Source organism: Triticum aestivum, chromosome 1A, assembly GCF_018294505.1.
Source record: "Triticum aestivum cultivar Chinese Spring chromosome 1A, IWGSC CS RefSeq v2.1, whole genome shotgun sequence".
In the NCBI taxonomy this organism is placed as follows: Eukaryota; Viridiplantae; Streptophyta; class Magnoliopsida; order Poales; family Poaceae; genus Triticum; species Triticum aestivum.
The window spans coordinates 553,083,574-553,104,418 of record NC_057794.1 but is presented as its reverse complement, the minus strand read 5'-3'; the positions used below and the strand labels follow the sequence as shown (position 1 = coordinate 553,104,418).

Here is a 20,845-nt window from a genome sequence, read left to right as displayed (position 1 = left end):
TATGTAGATGCACTCTCCTTCCCCTCGTTGCTAGTCTCTCCATAGATTGATCTTGGTGATGCGTAGAAAATTTTGAATTTCTGCTACGTTCCCCAACAGTCCAGCCTCCCCCCGGAGTACGAGGAGATAGCCTGGCGCGGCTTCTCCGACGAGGACGCCATGCAGTGGTCGCGCGACGACTACCTGCGCGAGGAGATGATCCGGCAGCGCCGGGCCCGAGAGGAGATCGCCGCCCGCAAACGTGGGCGCGAGGACGAGGACGGTGTCGTCGTCTTCAACCCGCCGCGCCAACCGGGGGAGGGATGCAGCAAGGACGGCGGAGGCGTAGGTGGGGGCGACAACGACGACGACGACGACGACGACGGTGGTGACTACACGCGGTTCTACAGCCTCCTCGGCATGTAGAACCGTGTGGGCGGGCGGCGAGGAAGACGGCGGGGGTAGCCCGCGGTAGATTTTTTTTATAAAATATGTTTAAATTTAAACGAACTCGCCCGTATTTGCGTTGTGTTTGCGCCGAATTTAAACATTTTAAAAACCCGTGTGGGGCCGTGACTGGAGGGCATCACGCTTCCAATGCGTGGTTTAGCGCCGGTGCGTTCCCAGAGGGCGATTTTTTGCTCCTCCTGAGGCCAACGGCTGGAGATGCCCTGAGTGGTACGTTGTACATGGCGGAGGATTTTGGTTAGAACAATCTTCGCAAGGATTAGCTTTATACTACCTGTATACATTGTTTAATGAGCCTGGAGTCTGAACAATGAACCTGGCTTGCTAGCTGCAGTCGTCAACGCTGGGAGTCCCCTTGCGAAAAGATTGAGAAATTTACAGGGGTAGAGTTTCAGTTCATGTCGGTAGGTGAATTACCCACTGTGATTATTTTATACTGCTACACGAGTGGAGTTTGCGCAAGAAAGATGGAATAGTTTGCGAGTAGCACATGTACTGCTAGCTAGGCTAACCATGATTCTCTTACTACTTAGCAGTACAATCAGATCAATAACAGCAACTGAAAACATCTTAACTTGCCCGCTGCTGCCCCTAGTTCTGCGTGTCTACATCAGCAGCCACGGACCAGACCAAATCTATTACCTGCTTCGCAGGCTAAGGCCTCTTTTGATTCATAAGATAGGATTATCATAGGAATAAGAATCTTGTAGGAAATGAGATGACATGTATCTCAAATCTTATGAGTAGGAATAAAAAACAAGATGACATTTGGTTGACACCAAAGGAATTTTTCCATTGAGTCTAGACTCTTTTTTATTTTCCTATGAAATGTGGAGGATAGGAACCAATTCTATGTAGAAATAGGAATCCATTCCTATGAACCAAAAAGCTCTAAAGGAAAAAATCCTATAAAAATCCTATTCTCTATAATTTTTATGAAATTCCTCTAAATAAAAGGAGACCTAAATGGTTAAATGGCAAGCACGGCGCTGGACAGCGGGAGCTCGTTTAAGGCGTGCGGAAATGACTGTCACATGTTTGAATATTGACAAGCCAAACCCAGCCCAAGAAAACGACATCCAACAAAAAGACATGCAATATCTTGAGCTCCTATACTCACTCATTCTTCAGTCCACGACTACTAAAGAAGAAGAAAACAAGGCAAGACCCAACAACGATTCGTCGCTTTCTCACTGGAAGACACAACAAGTAATCTGAATGATTTACCTGAACAAATGCTTTTGAAATCAACCCACCCTAATAATGCCGCTGACGCCCTTAGATGTGCAAAGACAACAAAAAGAATGTGTAAAGACTGCTAGAGTCATACAAAAACCCATGCAAGCGCCGGATTTAGGAAATACAGTTTGTAGTTCTTGGCTGTTGGGTCTGAATCTGAAGCCAGAAAAGGTGTCGTTGACAGCCTGAAATAGACGGGCGCCCACGGATAAAAGCCGCGGCCACCCACGACGCGGCCGGGGCGACACCATTTTTCCATCGAACATTCCGACCCACCCACACCCAGCCAGCAGGGGAGCTCCGTCCCCACCACGCCGCACGCGCATCGCAGATCACCACCGCGCGCGCGGGCCGACCGACGACCCGACCCCATCATCCACACCCTAGCACGCGCCCCGCGGCGGGAGGAGACACCCACCTCCCTCCCGCTGACTTGCCTTCGCCGTCACCTTCCTCCGCACGCGTTTCCAATCCAAGCTAGCTAGCCACCGCCGAGGCGACCCGCGGTAGCTATATAAAGCCGCGGCGTCGCCGGCAAGCCGCAAACCCAAACCAACCACCGCAAACATCCATCGCGTTCCCGGCCACTTCTACAACCTGCTTTGCTTCCGCGGCGCGATCTTGTTTTAGCTCGGCCTCCATCCCCGCTTGGCTCCTTGCGCAACAGCTTCTTCTGGTGTGGTGTGCGAGCGCGCGCGGTTCTTGGAGGAGCTTCTGTCGGCGGCGCGCGAGCGGGCATGGGGAACTACCTGTCATGCACGCTGGCCAAGACGCCGGGTGGGAAGGGCGCGCGGGTGATCCTCCCCGACGGCGTGGTGCGGCGGGTGTCGCTGCCGGCCACGGCGGCGGAGCTGATGATGGACGCGCCGGGCCACTTCGTGGCCGAGACGCGCCACGCGCGCGTCGGCACCCGCCTCGAGGCGCTCCACGCCGACGAGGACCTCGAGATGGGCGTCGTCTACGCCACCTTCCCCATGAACCGCATCGGCACGAAGCTGGCCGCAGCTGACATGGCCCGCCTCGCCGCCGCGGCCACGCGGGAGGCCCGCCGCTCCGCCAAGGTGTCCTCCGTCGGGGTCGGGGCCGCGGCGGCGACGGCGGCTGCACCAGAGCCGGCCATCACCTTCGTGCCGGCCGCGGAGGAGGCGCCGTCGCCGAGGGCGCGGCTGGACGAGATGGTGGACGACGCGGTGGCCGCGGAGATCGACGTGCTCAAGCACCGGCTCAGCAGCGCGCGCTCCAGGCGGCCCAACCTCGAGACCATCCACGAGGAGAATCACCTCCTGTGCAGACGCTGAAATATACTTACTAGCAGCTCATTTTTCTTCTTCTTCTTTGTTCTCGAATTTTTTGACATCAAGTTCAACAGAAGTTGGAAAGGATATATGTGGTGAAAACCAAGGAATTGATTGTACAGTCTGACTTTGTGGAAGAATTCAAAACGTATACATATGTGGATCAGGTCAGCTTTGCCATTTGTTTGTTCATCCCTGTTCCTACAAAAACATGTTAAAATTCGAAATGGCAAACATCTCCTGGGAAAGGGGGAAATAATTCACCTTTGAATTTTGGGCCAATATCATTGTCCTATTGTTTCTTTCCAAAAGAAATAGTACAAGAATATTACCTTCTTTTTTGAACATCAGTACAGACACAAGCGCTCATATACACGCGCATACACTCATCCCTATGAACGCACACACGCACACCCTACCCCTATGAGCATCTCCAAAAAACTGAGCCGGCATATCATCTTGAGATTTAATTATACTAGTATTACTTTTACCAGATCAATAGAAACATATACTTCTACGTATCAGAAGTCAAAGATAGGAAATTTTGGCCGTACACGTTTTAGAATGTTTTGTACGCAAGGATACTAGGTCATATCACTAGACAAGGTTAACAATTTTTTTTTTCAAAATCTCCATGTTTCAACCTTTTGTTTTCAAGAAGATGCACGAGATTTGCGAGTCATTTGTATTAAGAAGAAGATTTGACACCGTACAAGGAACTGCCATGGCGATCCAAAGAAATGTTTGAGATATTGATTTGAAGATGGCAGAGTATTAAGTATTTGTATTAATTTTGTTTGTGGTCATCTAAAAGCACATGGAGATGATTTTTATTTCTGCCACGTAGGATAATTCTCAATGTGCACGGGGAATCAAACAAACTCTTCATTAAGAGTCACACTCTCGTTAAGGAGTCAACCTTGTTGCCTTTGTACATTGACCTATTTAATGCTAGCTCGTCGTTTAGAATCAGTCCCGCATTGGAAAGTGTCGTATACTAGCTAATATCATGCATATGATATTGATGTATGATACTATATACATAGTGCATAGTAGGCTGATCATAGTGGGTTGTATCTAAGTTTGGCTCGCTGGGCCAAAACCACTTTACCCCCATCGTCAAGTTATCTGGTGGTTAGAGCATCACTAAATGATAGGTTGGTATTATAGATGACCTTATTTATTGTCATGCATGACACATAGTACCACACCATCTAATCTGATACGGTATCATACCATGATACTCAGTTCTCTTTTTCTTTATTTAACTGTAGGCCACATCATCTAAACTGTTAATAGCTTTTTTCCGTGTAGAATCAGTTTAAAATGCACCCTATTGCATAAACTATTTTACTATTGACTCTAAATTACGTGGAGTGAACATAAAAGAACTGTTTTGACTACCCATCGGTGGAGATGAACAATTTTTCTTGCAGTAAAAATGGACTATGACTCTACACATTTGCTCATAAAACATATATATTTAACCAAACATTTCAGTATAAACAGAGAAAACCTAGATACGTATTCTATTTTAGTACAGCTTGGCTATGACAACACCGATCGTCGGTCACAAGGTAAATACGAAAAGGACATTCTTGAAAAACAATGTGAAAAGCACAATAAACAGCCAGCAGGAACTAGAACTCCTATCTTGTTTGGCATCACCCTTGATGCGGGGTAGAAAGAAAAGCACATAGCCGATTGTGAATCGATTCTACCGCCGACTGATGTTTCCCTTTTCTTCAGATCCAAAAAATAGAGCTGGCCGAGGACGTGGGCATAGCCCAGTGGTTGGGGGCGCATGATTGTAAACCCAACGACCAGAGTTCGATCCACGTCGGGGACGAATTTCTGGAATTCTCATGAAGGATGCTTCTTCTATATCAATAAACCGTGGGTGCTAGTGCCCATGGAGTTTCATTTTTAAAAAAAAAAAAAATAGAGCTGGCCGGGGGGAGTAAAAGAGAAAGCAATCACTGTCGAACCCCCTCGGTGACAGGCAACTGGTTAAGTTAATCTGATGATAGGAGTATTGCTTTGCAGACAAGACACATAATTATGTTGCCCCTCGAAACAGGGTAAAGATGGTGAGTGAATTGATTGACGAACGCAAAGGAAAAGTGTCGTTTAACAGGTTAACTTGTTGAAGCAAAAGCCAATACTTGCAACACATGAAAAGAAAACTTTTCTTATCAAACGAATGTTTCACTTGGAACGTACGTACTACTTTCAGAGCCGAAGAAAAGCATTCTTCCCCGACAGGAACCTTTTTTTTTAGAATCCCCCGCCGGGAACTAGTTGTGCACAGTGCACACACACACTAATCGTGCTACTTTTTTTATCACTTTCCTTCTTTTTAGGGAGGCGGGCTCGCGCGCGGCCTCTAACAAATGGCAAAGTGTCACGGGCTCATGGCCCATTAACAACTGGGCCAGAGGGCTATCTAATCCAGTACCATGTTTGTTCTAAAAAAAAAGGTCTAGACCAGTACCACACCACCGTGTGCGATAAGCCTGCCCAAACTTTGACAACGGATTCCATTTGTTACGCTGAGGAATAAATCTCTCGACCCCGATCTGCGGCGCACAGGGAGACTGCTGATCAGGCCGGCCATCTCCATGGCCGCCGACGCCAAGCCACCGCCGGCCACGACGCTGCAGGACGTCCCCGACAGGCTCCTGGAGCCGATCCTGGCGCGTCTCATGTCGTCGCCTTTCTGCCTCGTTCGCGCGGCGGCCACCTGCAAGCGGTGGCGCCGGATCATGGGCCGCTCATGGTTCTTCGCCAGCGAGCTCTACATAGCCCACCCACCGGCCCCAAACCGACGCCCCGTCGCAGGAAACTACTACAACCGTGTGTGCCCCCTGGGCGGCCGGGAGATCGTCTTCGTCCCCACCTCGCCGGCGGCGCAGCGCCGCGTCGAGAGCCGCCACTTCTCGCTCGACTTCCTCCCCGGCGGCAGCAAAAAATGGGAGATCGTGGACAGCAGCCGCAGCCTCGTCCTCCTCGCCAAGAAGAAGAAGAGCGGGTGGATGCGGCGCTGCTTCCCCGACCTCCTGGTCTGCGAGCCGGCCACGCGCCGCTACCAGCTGATCCCGCGCATGGAGGAGATGAAGCATCACCGCTGCCTCGGCTCACACCTCGTGGGCACCGAGAGGAACTTTGAGTTCAAGCCCGGGGGCGGCATGCGTGTCGTCCACAGCATGGAAACATTCAAGGTGTGTAGACAGGCTCGCATGTTTCCACTTTCTTGTTTAGACAGGCTCGCGCGCAGCCCAGGACGACGAATGGCGGTGTCACCGGCTCATGGCCCGTGAACAACTGGGCCCGAGGGCTGTGTAGTAAGCCTACCCAAACTTTGACTTGCCTCCAAAAAAAAAACTTTGGCAGCGGACTCCATTTGTTACGCTGAGGAATAACTCTCTCTACACCCCGATCTGCGGCGCAGAGGGAGACTGCTGATCCGGCCGGCATCTCCATGGCCGCCGACGCGAAGCCCCCAGCGCTGACGACGCTGCAGAACGTCCCTGACAGGCTCCTGGAGCCGATCCTCGAGCGCCTCATGTCGTCGCCTCTCTGCCTCGTCCGCGTGGCGGCCACCTGCAAGCGGTGGCGCCGGATCATGGGCCGCTCATGGTTCTTCGTCACCGAGCTCTGCAAAGCCCGTCCACGGGCCCCATACCCACGCCCCGTCGCAGGAAACTACTACAACCGTGTGTCCCCTCTGGGCGGCCGGGAGATCGCGTTCGTCCCAACGGCGCAGCACGGTGTTGAGAGCCGCCGCTTCTCCCTCGACTTCCTCCCCGGTGACAGTAGTGCATGGGAGGTCGTCGACAACGGCGGCAGCCTTGTGCTCCTCGCCGAGAAGAAAAAGAGCGGGTGGATGCGCCGCTGCTTCCCCGACCTCATGGTTTGCGAGCCGGCCACGCGGCGCTACCAGCTGATCCCGCACATGGAGGAGATGAAGCGTCACCGCTGCCTGGGCTCGTACCTCGTCGGCACAGAGAGGCGCGCTGAGTTCAAGCCTGAGATCGGCATCCGCGTGCATGTCGTCGACAGCATGGAAACATTCAAGGTGGTCTGTGTGGTCTATCAACAATACGACGGGGTGTGTGACGACATTGGCAACGCGAGGGCATGCTTCTTCGCCCGGGACACCCTCCAGATCTTTGTGAGACCCACGATCACATACTTAGGTAATGCGTGGGAGCTGCACAAGAGCCTCGAGTTGATGGAGGCAACGCGTGGGCTGGAAGGGTATAAAGAGGAGTACTTTGAGGACTCTTTGAAGGTTGTTGTAACCAGCCCGAAGTTCGTCCTTCTCGCTCCGGCAAGTGGAACATGGCTATTCTCCGTCAACCTTGATACCATGGAGGTGGCGAAACGCAACCACAAGACAACCGATCATTTGGGCTTACGGGATTATCCGTGCGAGCTGCCCTGGCCACCTACTATACGTGCTTGCGTTACTTGCATAGAGGGTTGTGTACGGCAAGAACAAGGGCCATGTTCGCATATTTGTATTTGTTGATGGTGTACGCCTTCTTATTGTTTTATTTTCAGATATCATGGAGTTGTAGAGACGATATTTCCTATTCAAAACTACCTCTAGACTTGAACACCTTTCATCATAAAAAACAAAGTGCTCTTCCTTTTGAAGTTGCTTTTGAAAAGATATATGTAAAATTAAATTATTGTTTGTATATTGTATAAAAAATGTTTCAATTGAAAGGTTTTTTTTTACAGTGCTCTGACTATCATTGTAGATAAAGCTATGCAAACTGGGGTTCAATAAGTAGTGGAAGGACGTTCCAATCTGTTGCAATATGGTGATGATAAATATTTTTTTTCAGATGTTTATTGTCTAGTGCTCTAAAATTTATTATATGCTTTTTTGAGTCTGACAATGTTTTTCATAAAAGCGTGTTGTTCTTGTTTGGTGATGCTTACTATAGACCGCGACTTATAGGATGTTTTGCTATCCCAGTAAGTGATTAGAACTAGAAACAAGCTTCATAAAGATGTTAAGAACACGGTTGAGAATAAAGGTGTTTGCTGGCGACTCTAAATGCTCAAACTGGGGGGGGGGGGGGGGTTAGTGACGAGTAACCACTGATGGGAATTGAACCTTTGATCTAGTGTCACCGCGCGCCCAAAGACAAATGCCAACTGGGCTACCTTCAAAGTGTGATTTAATAATAAAGCACAACCAATACTAAGTTTATATATTTGATTAGAGGTTATTTTCTTTAAATAACTTAAATATTCTTTTTTTGTCGCAAATGAAGTAGCTCAACAGACGGTCCAACAGGTAAAACCGTAAACCGGTGGCCTCACCAGTTGGATTGCCGATTATGTTTTTTCAACTATGATCAATGTAAACTCTTCGTGTAGAATCATGTTAAGAGGCACTGATGGTGTCCTGGACTAGGGGGTACTCAACACATCATCTCCCGATCTGATAGATTGGGCCGAGGACCCCCGTGGCCTTATACTCATGTGCCAGTTCGGACAGCTGCCGCATACAAGGAAGATTCCACAAGACTTGGCGATCAAGACAAGGACTTCTCCCCACCGGCGTATTTGGCTAGGACTCTTGTTAACATAGGCCTCTGGTGCATTATATAAACCAGGGACAGGCTAGTCGATAGATCATATACAACATACAATCATACCATGGGCTAACTTCTAGGGTTTTAGCCTCCTTAATCTCGTGGTAGATCTACTTTTGTACTACCCATATCATCAATATTAATCAAGCAGGACGTAGGGTTTTACCTCCATCAAGAGGGCCCGAACCTGGGTAAAACATCGTGTCCCCTGCCTCCTGTTACCATCCGGCCTAGACGCACAGTTCGGGACCCCCTACCCGAGATCCATCAGTTTTGACACCGACATTGGTGCTTTCATTGAGAGTTCCGCTGTGTGATCGACAAAAGGATCGATGGCTCGCCTGCAGATCAACTGCGACTTTGGCATCTTCGTCACCAGCTCGACTGGTCATCTTGGTTCGACCAAGAATTGCGCCCCGTGTTCGGATCACCATGTTCGGACAAGGGCCTTCATCAAACATCAACTCCGATCTCTATCAAGATCACGGAGGAATCATCTATGGAGCTCGGGGGCTCAACGTCAACATTGCCATCAAGCGACCGTGATGTTTTTCCAAACAGCGAACTTGTATCCGCTGCCACCACCTATTAGAGCATCGCTTTGGCGATCCCTTTGATGGAATTGTGCGGAATTGAGTCTTCAAAGACCATGCAAAATTTCGTTGAGTTTCGATGGAGGAATCTCCGGCAATCTATAATATACCGGACCCCTGTCAAATCTGAACGGGAATCTGGACGAGTTTAGGGCGTGATGTCCAGCTTCTAGCTCGGACGTCCTTTGGAAGATCCAACCGTTGATCGGCTGCGGAATTACTATATCTACCACCCCTCAAAATTTCAGCTCGATCCGACCATCCAAACTCCGGGAACCTTCCGATTAATGCATCACTTTTCGGATCTGTTTTCTGCGCGAGAACGAATCCGACCCGAATTCATCTTTTTTATGAACGGGATTTCGGACATCCTTTTTGAAGAAAGTTTTGTATGAGGTATTGTGTTCTGGTCCCAAACGCGTCCCGCTAATTTTGAAGTCTTTTTCAATATGATCTTCATCTTCACGCTGGTGTTAAACCAGCCTGATAACGTTGCTCTATGGCTGCCGACCTGCGCTAACCACGCTGTCACTTTATTGAGTCGAGCTCAATTTCTTCGGATCATCATCTCGGCAAGCCGAACAAGAGTTCGGCATCGCGAAGGATAAATCATCACCAAAATCGCCGCCCACGGATTACACGGAGCGGGCATACCGGCATCGCCGCACAGTCAGTTCATCAAGTCGACATCGACCACGTCACGACCTGCATCGGCAGGGCCGCACTATTGCTTCTTCAAGCTGGTGTCCGTCACGCCGACCTATTTCAACTCATCGGCTGACATCGAGGCTTCGACATCTCGACTGGACCGGGGGCTTCGCCATCTCTTCATCAACCTACTCCGGAGACTTCGGCGTCACTAGCCGACCAACTCCGTCATGTTAGCTGGACCGAGGGCTTTGCCTCGGCGAGCCAACCTTTGCCAGCATCGCCATACCGTCGCTTTATTGCCATTCAGGCAATGGGTGTGCGGATCGAGTCCCAATTTTGAGAATCACCTTTCTTCGGATTGCTACAACAAATAAACCAGGTGCTATCAATCCTAATATTTTTTGCTTGTTTGGGTTTATTTTTCCCAAGGAATTATTACTCTGATTTGTCCATCATCTGTACATAGGTCTATCAAATGATGGCCGCATTAACGACGGTCGCCTGGTGGTTCGGTCAGTTTCCGTACATAGTCCGGCGAATGCCGCATCCGGAACTCGGACCGACCTGTGAATTCAGGCTTTGCCACGCCTTTACCGCATCACGCCGACGCCCTGCATCGACATTGACTTCGACGCCAGGCCATATTTCTTTTATTACTCACTTTGCATAAATTATTTATTATGCAACGATTTTTTTAATTATTATTATTACTATTATCTCCGGTTTGCACTACTTTTTGTGCACAGGAAAATGATCCCGGGACTTCGGCATCACTCTGCCGGTCTGCATTGACCGTGCTATGTCACCACTTCGGCGTGTCGAGCTCTCCGCTCCGCCACCTCGGGACCGGGTTGGGGGATGGAACCTTGCCCCGCATCAAGCTCGAAACACGTCATTAATACCGAACACATTAACCAGCTAAGTCGCTTTCATGCTCAAAGCTTTAATTTCTAACTTGTGTTCGGTTCGACCAAGCATTATACTTTTTTGGAAAAAAGTTGCTTGTAAAAAATTTCCTTGTCCAAACTTTGTTTGTGACGCATAAATTCAAATACCCCGTTTACTTGGGGGCTTCCTTTATGAAGTTTTTCCTGTTGCATATGATTATACTTGTACGGCTTCGTTCCTTGTTCGTGTATTACGCCACAATATGCACCATGTTGACTTAAGCGATTGGCAAGCTGGGTTGCCTCGCTCCTGTGTTTACCCCTACGTTCCCGATTGTTCGGCTAGGGAGTAAACGGAGCACCTCTGCGATTGTCACGATCGGGTCACCCGAGCCGGACCTCAGACTGGGTGAAGCCGAAAGATAACGCTCTTATAGTTTTCAATGATGGTCGGCACACAACGGAACTCATGAGTACAAAAAATCTATTGCACAAGTCTCATAATAACAATGAGCACCGAAGAAAGGTATCGATGGGGGTACTATTTTCTTCAAAGATGCTTCTTACAATTCGCAGTAATATAGCATAAGTTCCCTGAGCACGCTTTGTCTGTTACAGCCTTATGGCCTGATTGCCTGGTTATTGGAAACACCGTCGATATTCTCGACCAATGGAGTACATAACACTTTTCGGTCCTTGACCGAAGAGGGAGAAGCCGACGGTCGGTTAAGACGCGTTTAAAGTTCGGTTGAACATAGATATGATATAAGTACTTCGGTACATGCAATCATTCTTCTACCCAAGTCACTTGGGGGCTCTTAAGTTTATTTGAGCCGTTTTATAATAAGTCTTTTTCTTCTTAGTCGTTGCAAAGTTTTATTATTATTATTATTATTATTATTTATCACTTCTTTTTTCGACGCGAGTGTGCGGTCACTAGCCGGGGAGCCTAACTTCTCTCTCAAAGCCGCTAGAGTTTAGTTTGCTAAACTGGCCTAATGAGAAGTACTCCGCCCTCGGGATAGGAGTTTGAAGCCGTAGGTTGACCCGCTCGAAGTCTTGAGATATGATGTATCATGTTAAAGCACGACAGAAGCACTTCTTTTTTCTAAGACCAATTTTCGGATTGGCACCGAACACTTGATCTTGTTCGGACGTCATGTTTTTACTGACGTTTCTTGGTTTTCCAAGCTTTTTGGCACTTTTAAACTATTTGTGCTTTTCCAGCATTAGTCTCGCAGTGCAACGCCGGACACCTTTAGGGATTCGGCAAAAACATTCTCAGATATTGCTATATATGCATCGGTTTCGAATTGTGTCTTCGGTCAATAGTTGGGTTGCCCGGCTCCTGCACTTGCTTCCTACGTTCCGTTTTGTTCGGCTAGGCGTGCAAAGGGAGAACCACTGCGATTGTGCTTCCAGCTCACATGGTTAAGCACCTCAGTGGAGAAAGCCGAAAACTGACTGTCACAATAAGCGTAAACTGGTCAGCGATCCGATGACTATGTTAAATGACGGGCCGTTCATAACATTGGCCGAAGTGTTTACGGCTTGACCCCGACTGTCGCCGAACACTACCGGGGGCTATTAACTGGCCTCCCAAACTAAATCCTCGATATTTTGCTCTTACATTAGAGCTGAGGTTTAATGATCATGCTTAGCATGACAACCCAAAGAAAGGAACCGATAGCGGGACTATTTTCTTTGGAAGACATTTCTTCTGTTAAACAGTAATATAACTCTCTGCGTACCTTTGTTTATAAAACCGTATGGCCAGATTGCCTTGTTTGTTGTAAATCTTTGCCCTCATAAAGGTTTTATAAAGTAGGACAAACACTCCTCGGCTACTGGCCGAGGAGGTGGAAGCCGATGGTCGGTCAACAAAGTTTTGTACAATGCGGATCTGAGCATTAATGACGTAAAGTACTTGGATACATAGAGTCATTACACATAATTTGTGATTTTACTATGGATATTGATCCCTAATTCGGCCACCCATGCCCGCATTAAGACTCGGGGGCTACTGGGCTTCGGGCTTATTATTTACAAATATTAAAGGGGCACATCGATCCCCTGATCTGGTGTTGCCACCCGACCAGTGTCTCGGGGGCTACTGCATTGCTTGTCCAATGCAGAAAATTTTATGTGCAATATAGTTTCCGAGGAGATTTTGATCCTCAGGTTGGTCGGCCGCACCCAACCTGAGTCTCGAGGACTGAGCACACCGCTTTTAGTGTCCCGAAGTATTCTGCTGAGCTTGGACTTGATCCTCAGGCCGATTTTGCAAATCAACATGAGTCTCAACGACTACTAGGATCAGCGGTCTTACGTCATCTTTCAGGTGCATGTCGGGTTTTAGACTGATACATACCTTGAGGGCTACTGGCTATATATCTCGGCAGAGAATAAATTGCACCAATAAAAAATATTCACAAAAATCGGCCCACACTCGGGGTGGTGCACCACCTCGGAAGCAGTCCGACATAAAGCTCGGGCGCTAGTGGCTGGCTCCATAGAGGGCATTTCCGGCATTAAGCTCAGCTAAACTTCTTCAAACTTTTTTGAACCAAGGTGATATGACACCTCAGATATAGTCCGGCGTTGGAGCTCGGATACAGTCCGGCGTTGGAGCTCGGATACATAGTCCGGCGTTGGAGCTCGGATACATTCCGGCGTTAGAGCTGGGAAGCGGTCCGGCATTGGTGCTCGGCTGCAAAAGATACCTCGAATACAGTCCGGCGTTAGAGCTCGGACGCAAGAGGACACTGCCTCCCGGGAACAACTTCAAACCCGAGGTGTGGCATAAAAATAATAAGGCATTGATAAAGGCCGGAAACTTAAAGGGGCTCCTCGGATACCCGGCGTATAAACTCGTCGAATGCATTTTCGGCGATCCTCAAGATCGAAGATGAGAAGATTTGTTGAACCAGTTTTCAAGACCGACGACCGAAGATGAAGAACAGTTTGGAAGAATCGAGGAGCGTCCCTAACTTGAAGACCGGTTCAGGGGGGCTACTAACGGTGTCCTGGACTAGGGGGTACTCAACACGTCATCTCCCGATCTGATAGATTGGGCCGAGGACCCCCGTGGCCGTATACTCATGGGCCAGTTCGGACAGCTGCCGCATACAAGGAAGATTCCACAAGACTTGGCGATCAAGACAAGGACTTCTCCTCACCGGCGTATTCGGCTAGGACTCTTGTTAACCTAGGCCTCTGGTGCATTATATAAACCAGGGCCAGGCTAGTCGATAGATCATATACAACATACAATCATACCATCGGCTAGCTTCTAGGGTTTTAGCCTCCTTGATCTCGTGGTAGATCTACTCTTGTACTACCCATATCATCAATATTAATCAAGCAGGACGTAGGGTTTTACCTCCATCAAGAAGGCCCGAACCTGGGTAAAACATCATGTCCCCTGCCTCCTGTTACCATCCGGCCTAGACGCACAGTTCGGGACCCCCTACCCGAGATCCGCCGGTTTTGACACCGACAGGCACCCTATTGCATAAATTATTTTTCCTTTGACTCTAAATTATGTGAAGTCAACATAAAAGGACTGCTAGTGACTCCATATCAGTGGATGCCCTAACTAGCTGAAGATGGACAATTATCTTGCAGTTCTTTCATCACAAAAGTGCTCCCCTTGCAATCATGCTCAACAAGATCATCGGAGAGATGGAGCTTTTGGGTCGCCGCGGGTGTGAAGAAATTAGTGCTTTAATGTTGGAGAGAAATCTCATGGTTGTATGCAGGTCACTTGTAATACGAACTCTATTCTCTTCTTATAGATGAGGCAAATATTTAGCCTCATTTAGAAAAAGACTACGATTACACATTTATTCAGAAAAATATAATTAAGCAAAAATTTCAATAAAATTAGAGAAAATCTGGATACGAGTGGACATTCTATTGGTGCAGTGTAACAATCGCAATACCGATGGTTGATCACAAGGTTAATCCAGAGAAGTCAATCTTGAAAAATGATGTGAAAGTTCCAATAAACAACTAGCATGAACTAGTGTTCCTGTGCTATGGAGTTAAAGATTTTTTTAAATGGTAACAAGTTCCCGGCGGATTTAACAACACGGTATTGGTACCGATTCCTAAGGTTAAGTCACCTGAGTTGATATCATAGTTCAGGCCTATTAGTTTAAGCAATGTGTTGTACAAAATTGCCTCGAAGGTTTTAGCTAACAAGCTAAAGGTTATTTCCCCAGTGTTGATCTCAGAAGAGCCAAGCGCTTTCGTCCCAGGTCGTCTCATCACTGAAGAGGAAGAAGGCTCTCTGTGGGGTAAAGTTAGATATGATGAAGGCATATGGCCGAATAGAGTGGATTTATTTGGAGAAGATAAGGACGCGGATGGGTTTTTCGGAGGAGTGGGTCAAGGTTATTATGTGGTGTGTTTGCTCGGTTAAGTTTTCCGTACACTTCAATGGTGACACTTCTTCATTATTCACTCCTTCCCGAGGGTTGAGGGCTTGAGGCAGGGAGACCCACTCTCTCCCTACCTCTTCTTATTTTGTGTGGAGGGTTTCTCTACACTCCTGAGAAAGGCTCGAGAGGAGCAGCGGATCAAGGGAGTCGAGTTTGGGAGGGATGACCCTCACATTACTCGCCTCCTATTTGCCGATGATAGCATTGTTTTTCTAGAGACTAGCGGGGATAGCCTTCTTGAGCTCCACAATATTCTTACATGTATGAATGTGCTTCGGGTCAAGAGGTGAACTACCAGAAATCCTATATTTTCTCCGGGAAGGGTTGGGATGAGGCAAGGAAATCCTCTCTGAAACAGTTAGCAGGTATAGACTAGGAAGCTCTTAATGGGCGATATCTCGGGCTCCCAACAGTGGTTCGATGCTCAAAAGATGGGTGCTTTAAATATGTGACTGAACGGTCCGCTGCAAAAATAGGCAGTTGGAAATGACAAGGGCTCTCCAACGGGCAGAGAGGCACTAGTGAAATATGTACTTCAAGCAACTCCCACATTCTCTATGAGCTGCTTCCAGTTTGCCAAAAAAACATGCTGAAATCTGACAACTATCTCTTCAAAATTTTGGTGGGGAGCGGATCATGGTTAACGCAGGGTCCATTGGATCGGTTCGAATAAAATGTGCCAAAGCAAGGCCGGGGGGGGGGGGGGGGGGGGGGGGGCATGGGGTTCCGTGACTTCGAGGCCTTCAACCAGGCACTGCTAGCAAAACAAGCATGGCGTATACTCACCAACCCTAACTCGATGTGTGCACGGATGTTGAAGGCGCGGTACTTTCAAGGATCAAATTTCCTCAACGCCACCTGCCCGAAGAATGGGTCACATATATGGAAGAGTATCTTGGTTGGCAGAGAACTACTCAAGGCTGTGTTAGTATGGGGCATTGGTGACGAATGTACTGTTGATGCATGGGTAGATAACTGGATTCCCCGAGCAGGTTCGAGGGAGCCACTGGGCGCTCAGAATAAGGAGAACATACGCAAGGTGGGGAACCTCCTCGACTACTCTGGGCGGGTGCGAGACTTACCCACGATTGAGCATGCTCTCCTCCATGCAATGTATAGCACATCTTGCAGGTGTAGATCGGAGGGCCAGGGCGGGAGGATTATCTAGCGTGGAATCACACAAAGAACAACATCTTTGGCATCTGGTCGGCAGTATCACTTGGCAATGGATATCAGACGATGCAGCAAGGGGCACCGGAATCGTCATCTTCCGTCTCTGAACATAATGGTTGACTGCAACTCTGGGACACCAACGCTCCGGCGAAGGCCAAGATACACGCGTGGATGCTCATACGGAATGGCCTTGCAGTATCCGAGTATCGGGGCAGTATCCGGCTGGATACTCGTGCTTTCTGAAGTATCCGCGCAACGTAGCTGCAGAGAAGAAAAATAAAGCAAGGTGTTTGCTATTCCATTTGCGGCAAGGAGGAATCAGCCCTGCACAGGTTCTGGAGCTGCTCACATACTCGTCATGTGTGGGCGTTGGTTAATTCTGACAGAGGAGACGAGGATGTTACCTTGCCGGCTGCTGTACGCCACAAGACTTGAGAAGATGCATGTTGGATTGGTTTAGAAAAGCTTCATAAGCAAACAAAAAGTGTCATGGCGCTTCTATATCACTTATGGCTGGCTACAAATGATTCTCATGAGGGGAGGCAAGTAGAGCTCGATCCAAGTGCCGAGGAACGAAGGACTGGATCGATCACGGCACGGACCTCTCATCGAGGAGATTTTAGGGTGACTTGGGCTATAAGTACCGCGAATCGCGTGGCGGATACTCTAGCTAGGAATGGCTGCCTGAATAAATTGTGTAGGACCTGGTTTTCTATTTCCCGTTTTTATTCACGACATTATTGCGGCCGAGGCCACTTAGTTAATAAAAGACAGTGATCCCCCCCCCCCCCCCCCCTCTCCCTCCTTTTTTTTGAAGAAAAGCACATAGCAGACGAGTTCTTCAAATTCAAAAAAGGGAGCTAACCGGAGGGAGTAAAAGTGAACCCAATCACTGTTAAGTTCCCTCGTCAACATGTAATCAGTACTACCTCCAATTTAAAATAAGTGTAGTAGTTTTTATTTAAATTTAAACTAAAACCACAACACTTATTTTGAAACCGAGGGACTAGTAGGTAATCTGATACTTATGAGTATTGCTTTGCAAACAAAACACGTAACATAATAATGTTGCCCCTTAAAACAGGGTAAAGAGGGTGAGTAATTTGACCGAAAAACGCAAAGGAAAAGTGCTGCTTAACGCGTATACCTGCTGAAGCAAACGCCAAATGCTTGCAACACTTGAAAAGAAAACTTACCTCATAAAACAAATGTTTCTCTTGGAACGTACTACTACTACTTCACAAGCCGAAGAAAAGCATTCTTCCCCGCAAGAAATTAGTCTTTCTTATAGCAAATTATTCATCTTTAAAGCATTATAGCAAATTATTCTTTTCTTATTGTCGACGCAAGAAATTTATCGTGCACACACACTGATCGTTCTTTTTTTTTTCACCTTCTTGTTTAGGCGGGCTCGCGCGGGGCCCACGACGACGAATGGCACGTGATCACCTCGGCCCGACGGCCTGTGTAGACCACAGCACGGTGTGATAAACCTAAAAGAAAGCACCGTGCGATCAGCCTCTAGCAGCGGATTCGATTTGCTACGGTGAGAAATAAATCTCTCTACCCCCGATTGATCGATCTGCGGCGCAGAGGGAGACAGCACATCCGGCGGGCCAGCTCCATGGACGCCGAATCGAAGCCACCAGCGCCCACGACGCTGCATGACGTCCCTGACAGGCTCCTGGAGCCGATCCTCGCGCGCCTCATGGCGTCACCTCTCTGCCTCGCCCGCGCGGCGGCCACCTGCAAGCGGTGGCGCCGGATCATGGGCCGCACACGCTTCTTCCTCAGCGAGGTCGACAGAGTCGGGTACAGACAGGCCCCACAGCCGCGCCCGGTCGCAGGAAACTACCGCAGTCGTTTGTCCTCCCTCGGCGGCCGGGAGTTCGTGTTCGTCCCCACTCCGCCGGCGGCGCGGTACGGTATCAAGAACAGCCACTTCTCCCTCGACTTCCTCCCCGGCGGATGCAGGAAATGGGAGGTCGTGGACACCAGCCGCAGCCTCGTCCTCCTCGCCAAGAAGAGGAAGGGAGCGTGGATGCGCCGCTGCTTCCCAAGCCTCCTCGTCTGCGAGCCGGCGACGCGGCGCTACCAGCTGATCCCGCGCATGGAGGAGATGAAACACCACCGCTGCCTCGGCTCGTACCTCGTCGGCACCGAGAGGTGCACCGAGTTCAAGCCCTCGGGTGACAGGCGCCTTCTCGACACCATGCAAACATTCAAAGTGGTCTGCGTGGCCTACCAAGGACACGACCGGCTGTGTGACGACGTTGGCAGCGCCAGGGCATGCATCTTCGCCAGGAAGACGGAGGTCAGGAAAGGGAGACCCGAGACGCACACCTGGTACGCCGAGCGGAGCCGCTGCCTTGGCTACAACTACAACGCCCACCTCCATGGCGCGGACTCCCTGCATTTCCTCGGTCATGCCGAAGGCTCTTTGTTCTGGAGCATCAAAGGCGACAAGGAATGCCTGGTGTCTTACGGCGGCCCATGGTTGCCAGAGAACTTCAACGGGACGGTCCTGCGAGTCACCGACGACAGTGCCTACGAGAACGTTCAGTTTGTTTGCTTGCAGGGGAGCACTCTCCAGATCTTTGTAATACCCACGGTTGCATACTTGAGTATTGGATGGGAGCTCCACAAGAGCCTCGAGTTGATGGAGGCAACGCGTGGCCTGACAGGGTATAAAGAGGAGTACTTTGACGGCTCTTTGAAGGTTGTTATGACAAGCCCAAAGTTCATCGTCCTCGCTCTGGAAAATGGAACATGGCTATTCTCCATCGACCTCGACACGATGGAGGTGGCGAAATGCAACCACAAGACAGTCGATCATTTGGGCATACTGGACTTTCCGTGCGAGTTGCCATGGCCACCTACTTTGCGCGCTTGCGTAGGGAGTTGTGTAAGGCAAGGGCAAGGCCCATGCTCGCATGCTTGTATTTGTTGAACTTGCACATTTTGAAATGCAACCACAAGACAATCGATCAATTGGGCAAGCCGAATTATGAGTTTGAGCTGACATGGCCACCAATTATATATGTGTGCTTTCGTAGGGAGTTGTGTAAGGCAAGGTCAAGGCCCATGCTTGCATACTTGTATTTGTTGAACGTGTACATTTTGAAATGCATTCATTTGGGCAACTGGAATTATGTGTTTGGGCTGCCATGGCAACCTACTATGCGTGCTTGCGTAGGGAGTTGTGTAACACAAGGGCAAGGCCACTGCTCGCATACTTGTATTTTTTGAACTTGCACACTTTGAAATGCAACCACAAGATAGTCGATCATTTGGGCAACCGGAATTATGCGTTTGAGCCGTCATAGCAACCTACTATACGTGCTTGTGTAGGGAGTTGTGTAAGGAAAGGGAAAGGCCGATGCTCGCATACTTGTATTTGTTGAACGCGTACATTTTCTATTGTTTGTTTTCCAGATACAATGGAGATTTGATATTGATATTATTATTCAAAAGCTACCTCTAGACTTGCAAGTCATTCATCATAAAACAGTCCCTTATTTTTTAAATTGATTTTAAAAGGCATTTGGTAAAATTAAATGAAATTATGTTCAAATTTTGGAATTGAAATGTTTTCCCAGTTTATGCAGTGATTTGATCATGAACATAATGAGAGGGGGAGATATAGGAATTCAAGTTAATGAAAACGTGAGCCCTTAGTGTTTATTCACGAGAGTTTGAGTAATGGAAGACTCGTAAATTATTTTAATATGCTGAATGTAAATATTATTCCGTTCTATTGAATGAAAATTTTATTTTATAATGTGTCCAAGGAGAATCGTCCCTCTTATTCAAGAGGCTTCCAAGAAGAAAACTGGGAAATAAAACTCGCCCTTCAACACAATTATTGGATAGACCGGATTGACACCTCCAGTGGCATGACGACAGAGCACATCAACAAGTTCTTCCATCTCTGGACACTGCTTCAACACTTCGAGCTTCATGAAGGCGTTGAGCACCCCATTGCTTGGGGAACTCACTGCAGACTCGTGCTATTCTGCTAAGTTGACCCGCGGCTCCCAATTCGCCAGAATCTTCCCGACTATATTCAAACTAGTCATTTGGAAGCCTTGTGCACCCTGAAATGCAAATTGTTTGGGTGTCTAATCATACAAAACCGGGTCTGAACAGCTAGTAGGTTGGCCAAGCGGGGTTCGCCAAATTGTGGGGTGCGTCAACTTTGCAAGCATGATCCGGAGACAATGGCTCATCTTTTTTTCAAGTGTCCCTTCTCAGTGCGGATTGGGAATATGATCAAACTTTGGCTCGGTTGGCACGACCTCGACCCCGCTCGCTGGCAAAGGTTTGACTCCGTCATTGGGTGGTGGGAGGCGGTCTCATACCGTGATGGTAACTTTCCAAAATCCAACGCTTAAATCTTCATGCTTGCCTCCTTGGAAATTTGTAACGAGCGCAATGCTAGGTTCTTCTGGAACACATGCATGATGCCTACCATCGTCTTCTCAAACATCAAGAAAGAAA

At 48.6% G+C, this 20,845-nt stretch overlaps 1 protein-coding gene across 1 annotated transcript; it reads left to right on the top strand.

Moving 5' to 3' along the window:
- Positions 1 to 1,966: 1,966 nt before the first annotated feature.
- On the top strand, positions 1,967 to 3,326 carry LOC123180829 (uncharacterized). Its single transcript, XM_044592973.1, has one exon. The coding sequence runs from the start codon at positions 2,424 to 2,426 to the stop codon at positions 2,982 to 2,984; it is 561 nt and encodes a 186-aa protein (XP_044448908.1). The 5' UTR covers positions 1,967 to 2,423; the 3' UTR covers positions 2,985 to 3,326.
- Positions 3,327 to 20,845: the final 17,519 nt, after the last annotated feature.

Bases quoted from the DNA above. Each gene is read 5' to 3' on its own strand.
- LOC123180829 (XM_044592973.1), top strand. From the start codon at position 2,424: ATGGGGAACTACCTGTCATGCACGCTGGCCAAGACGCCGGGTGGGAAG.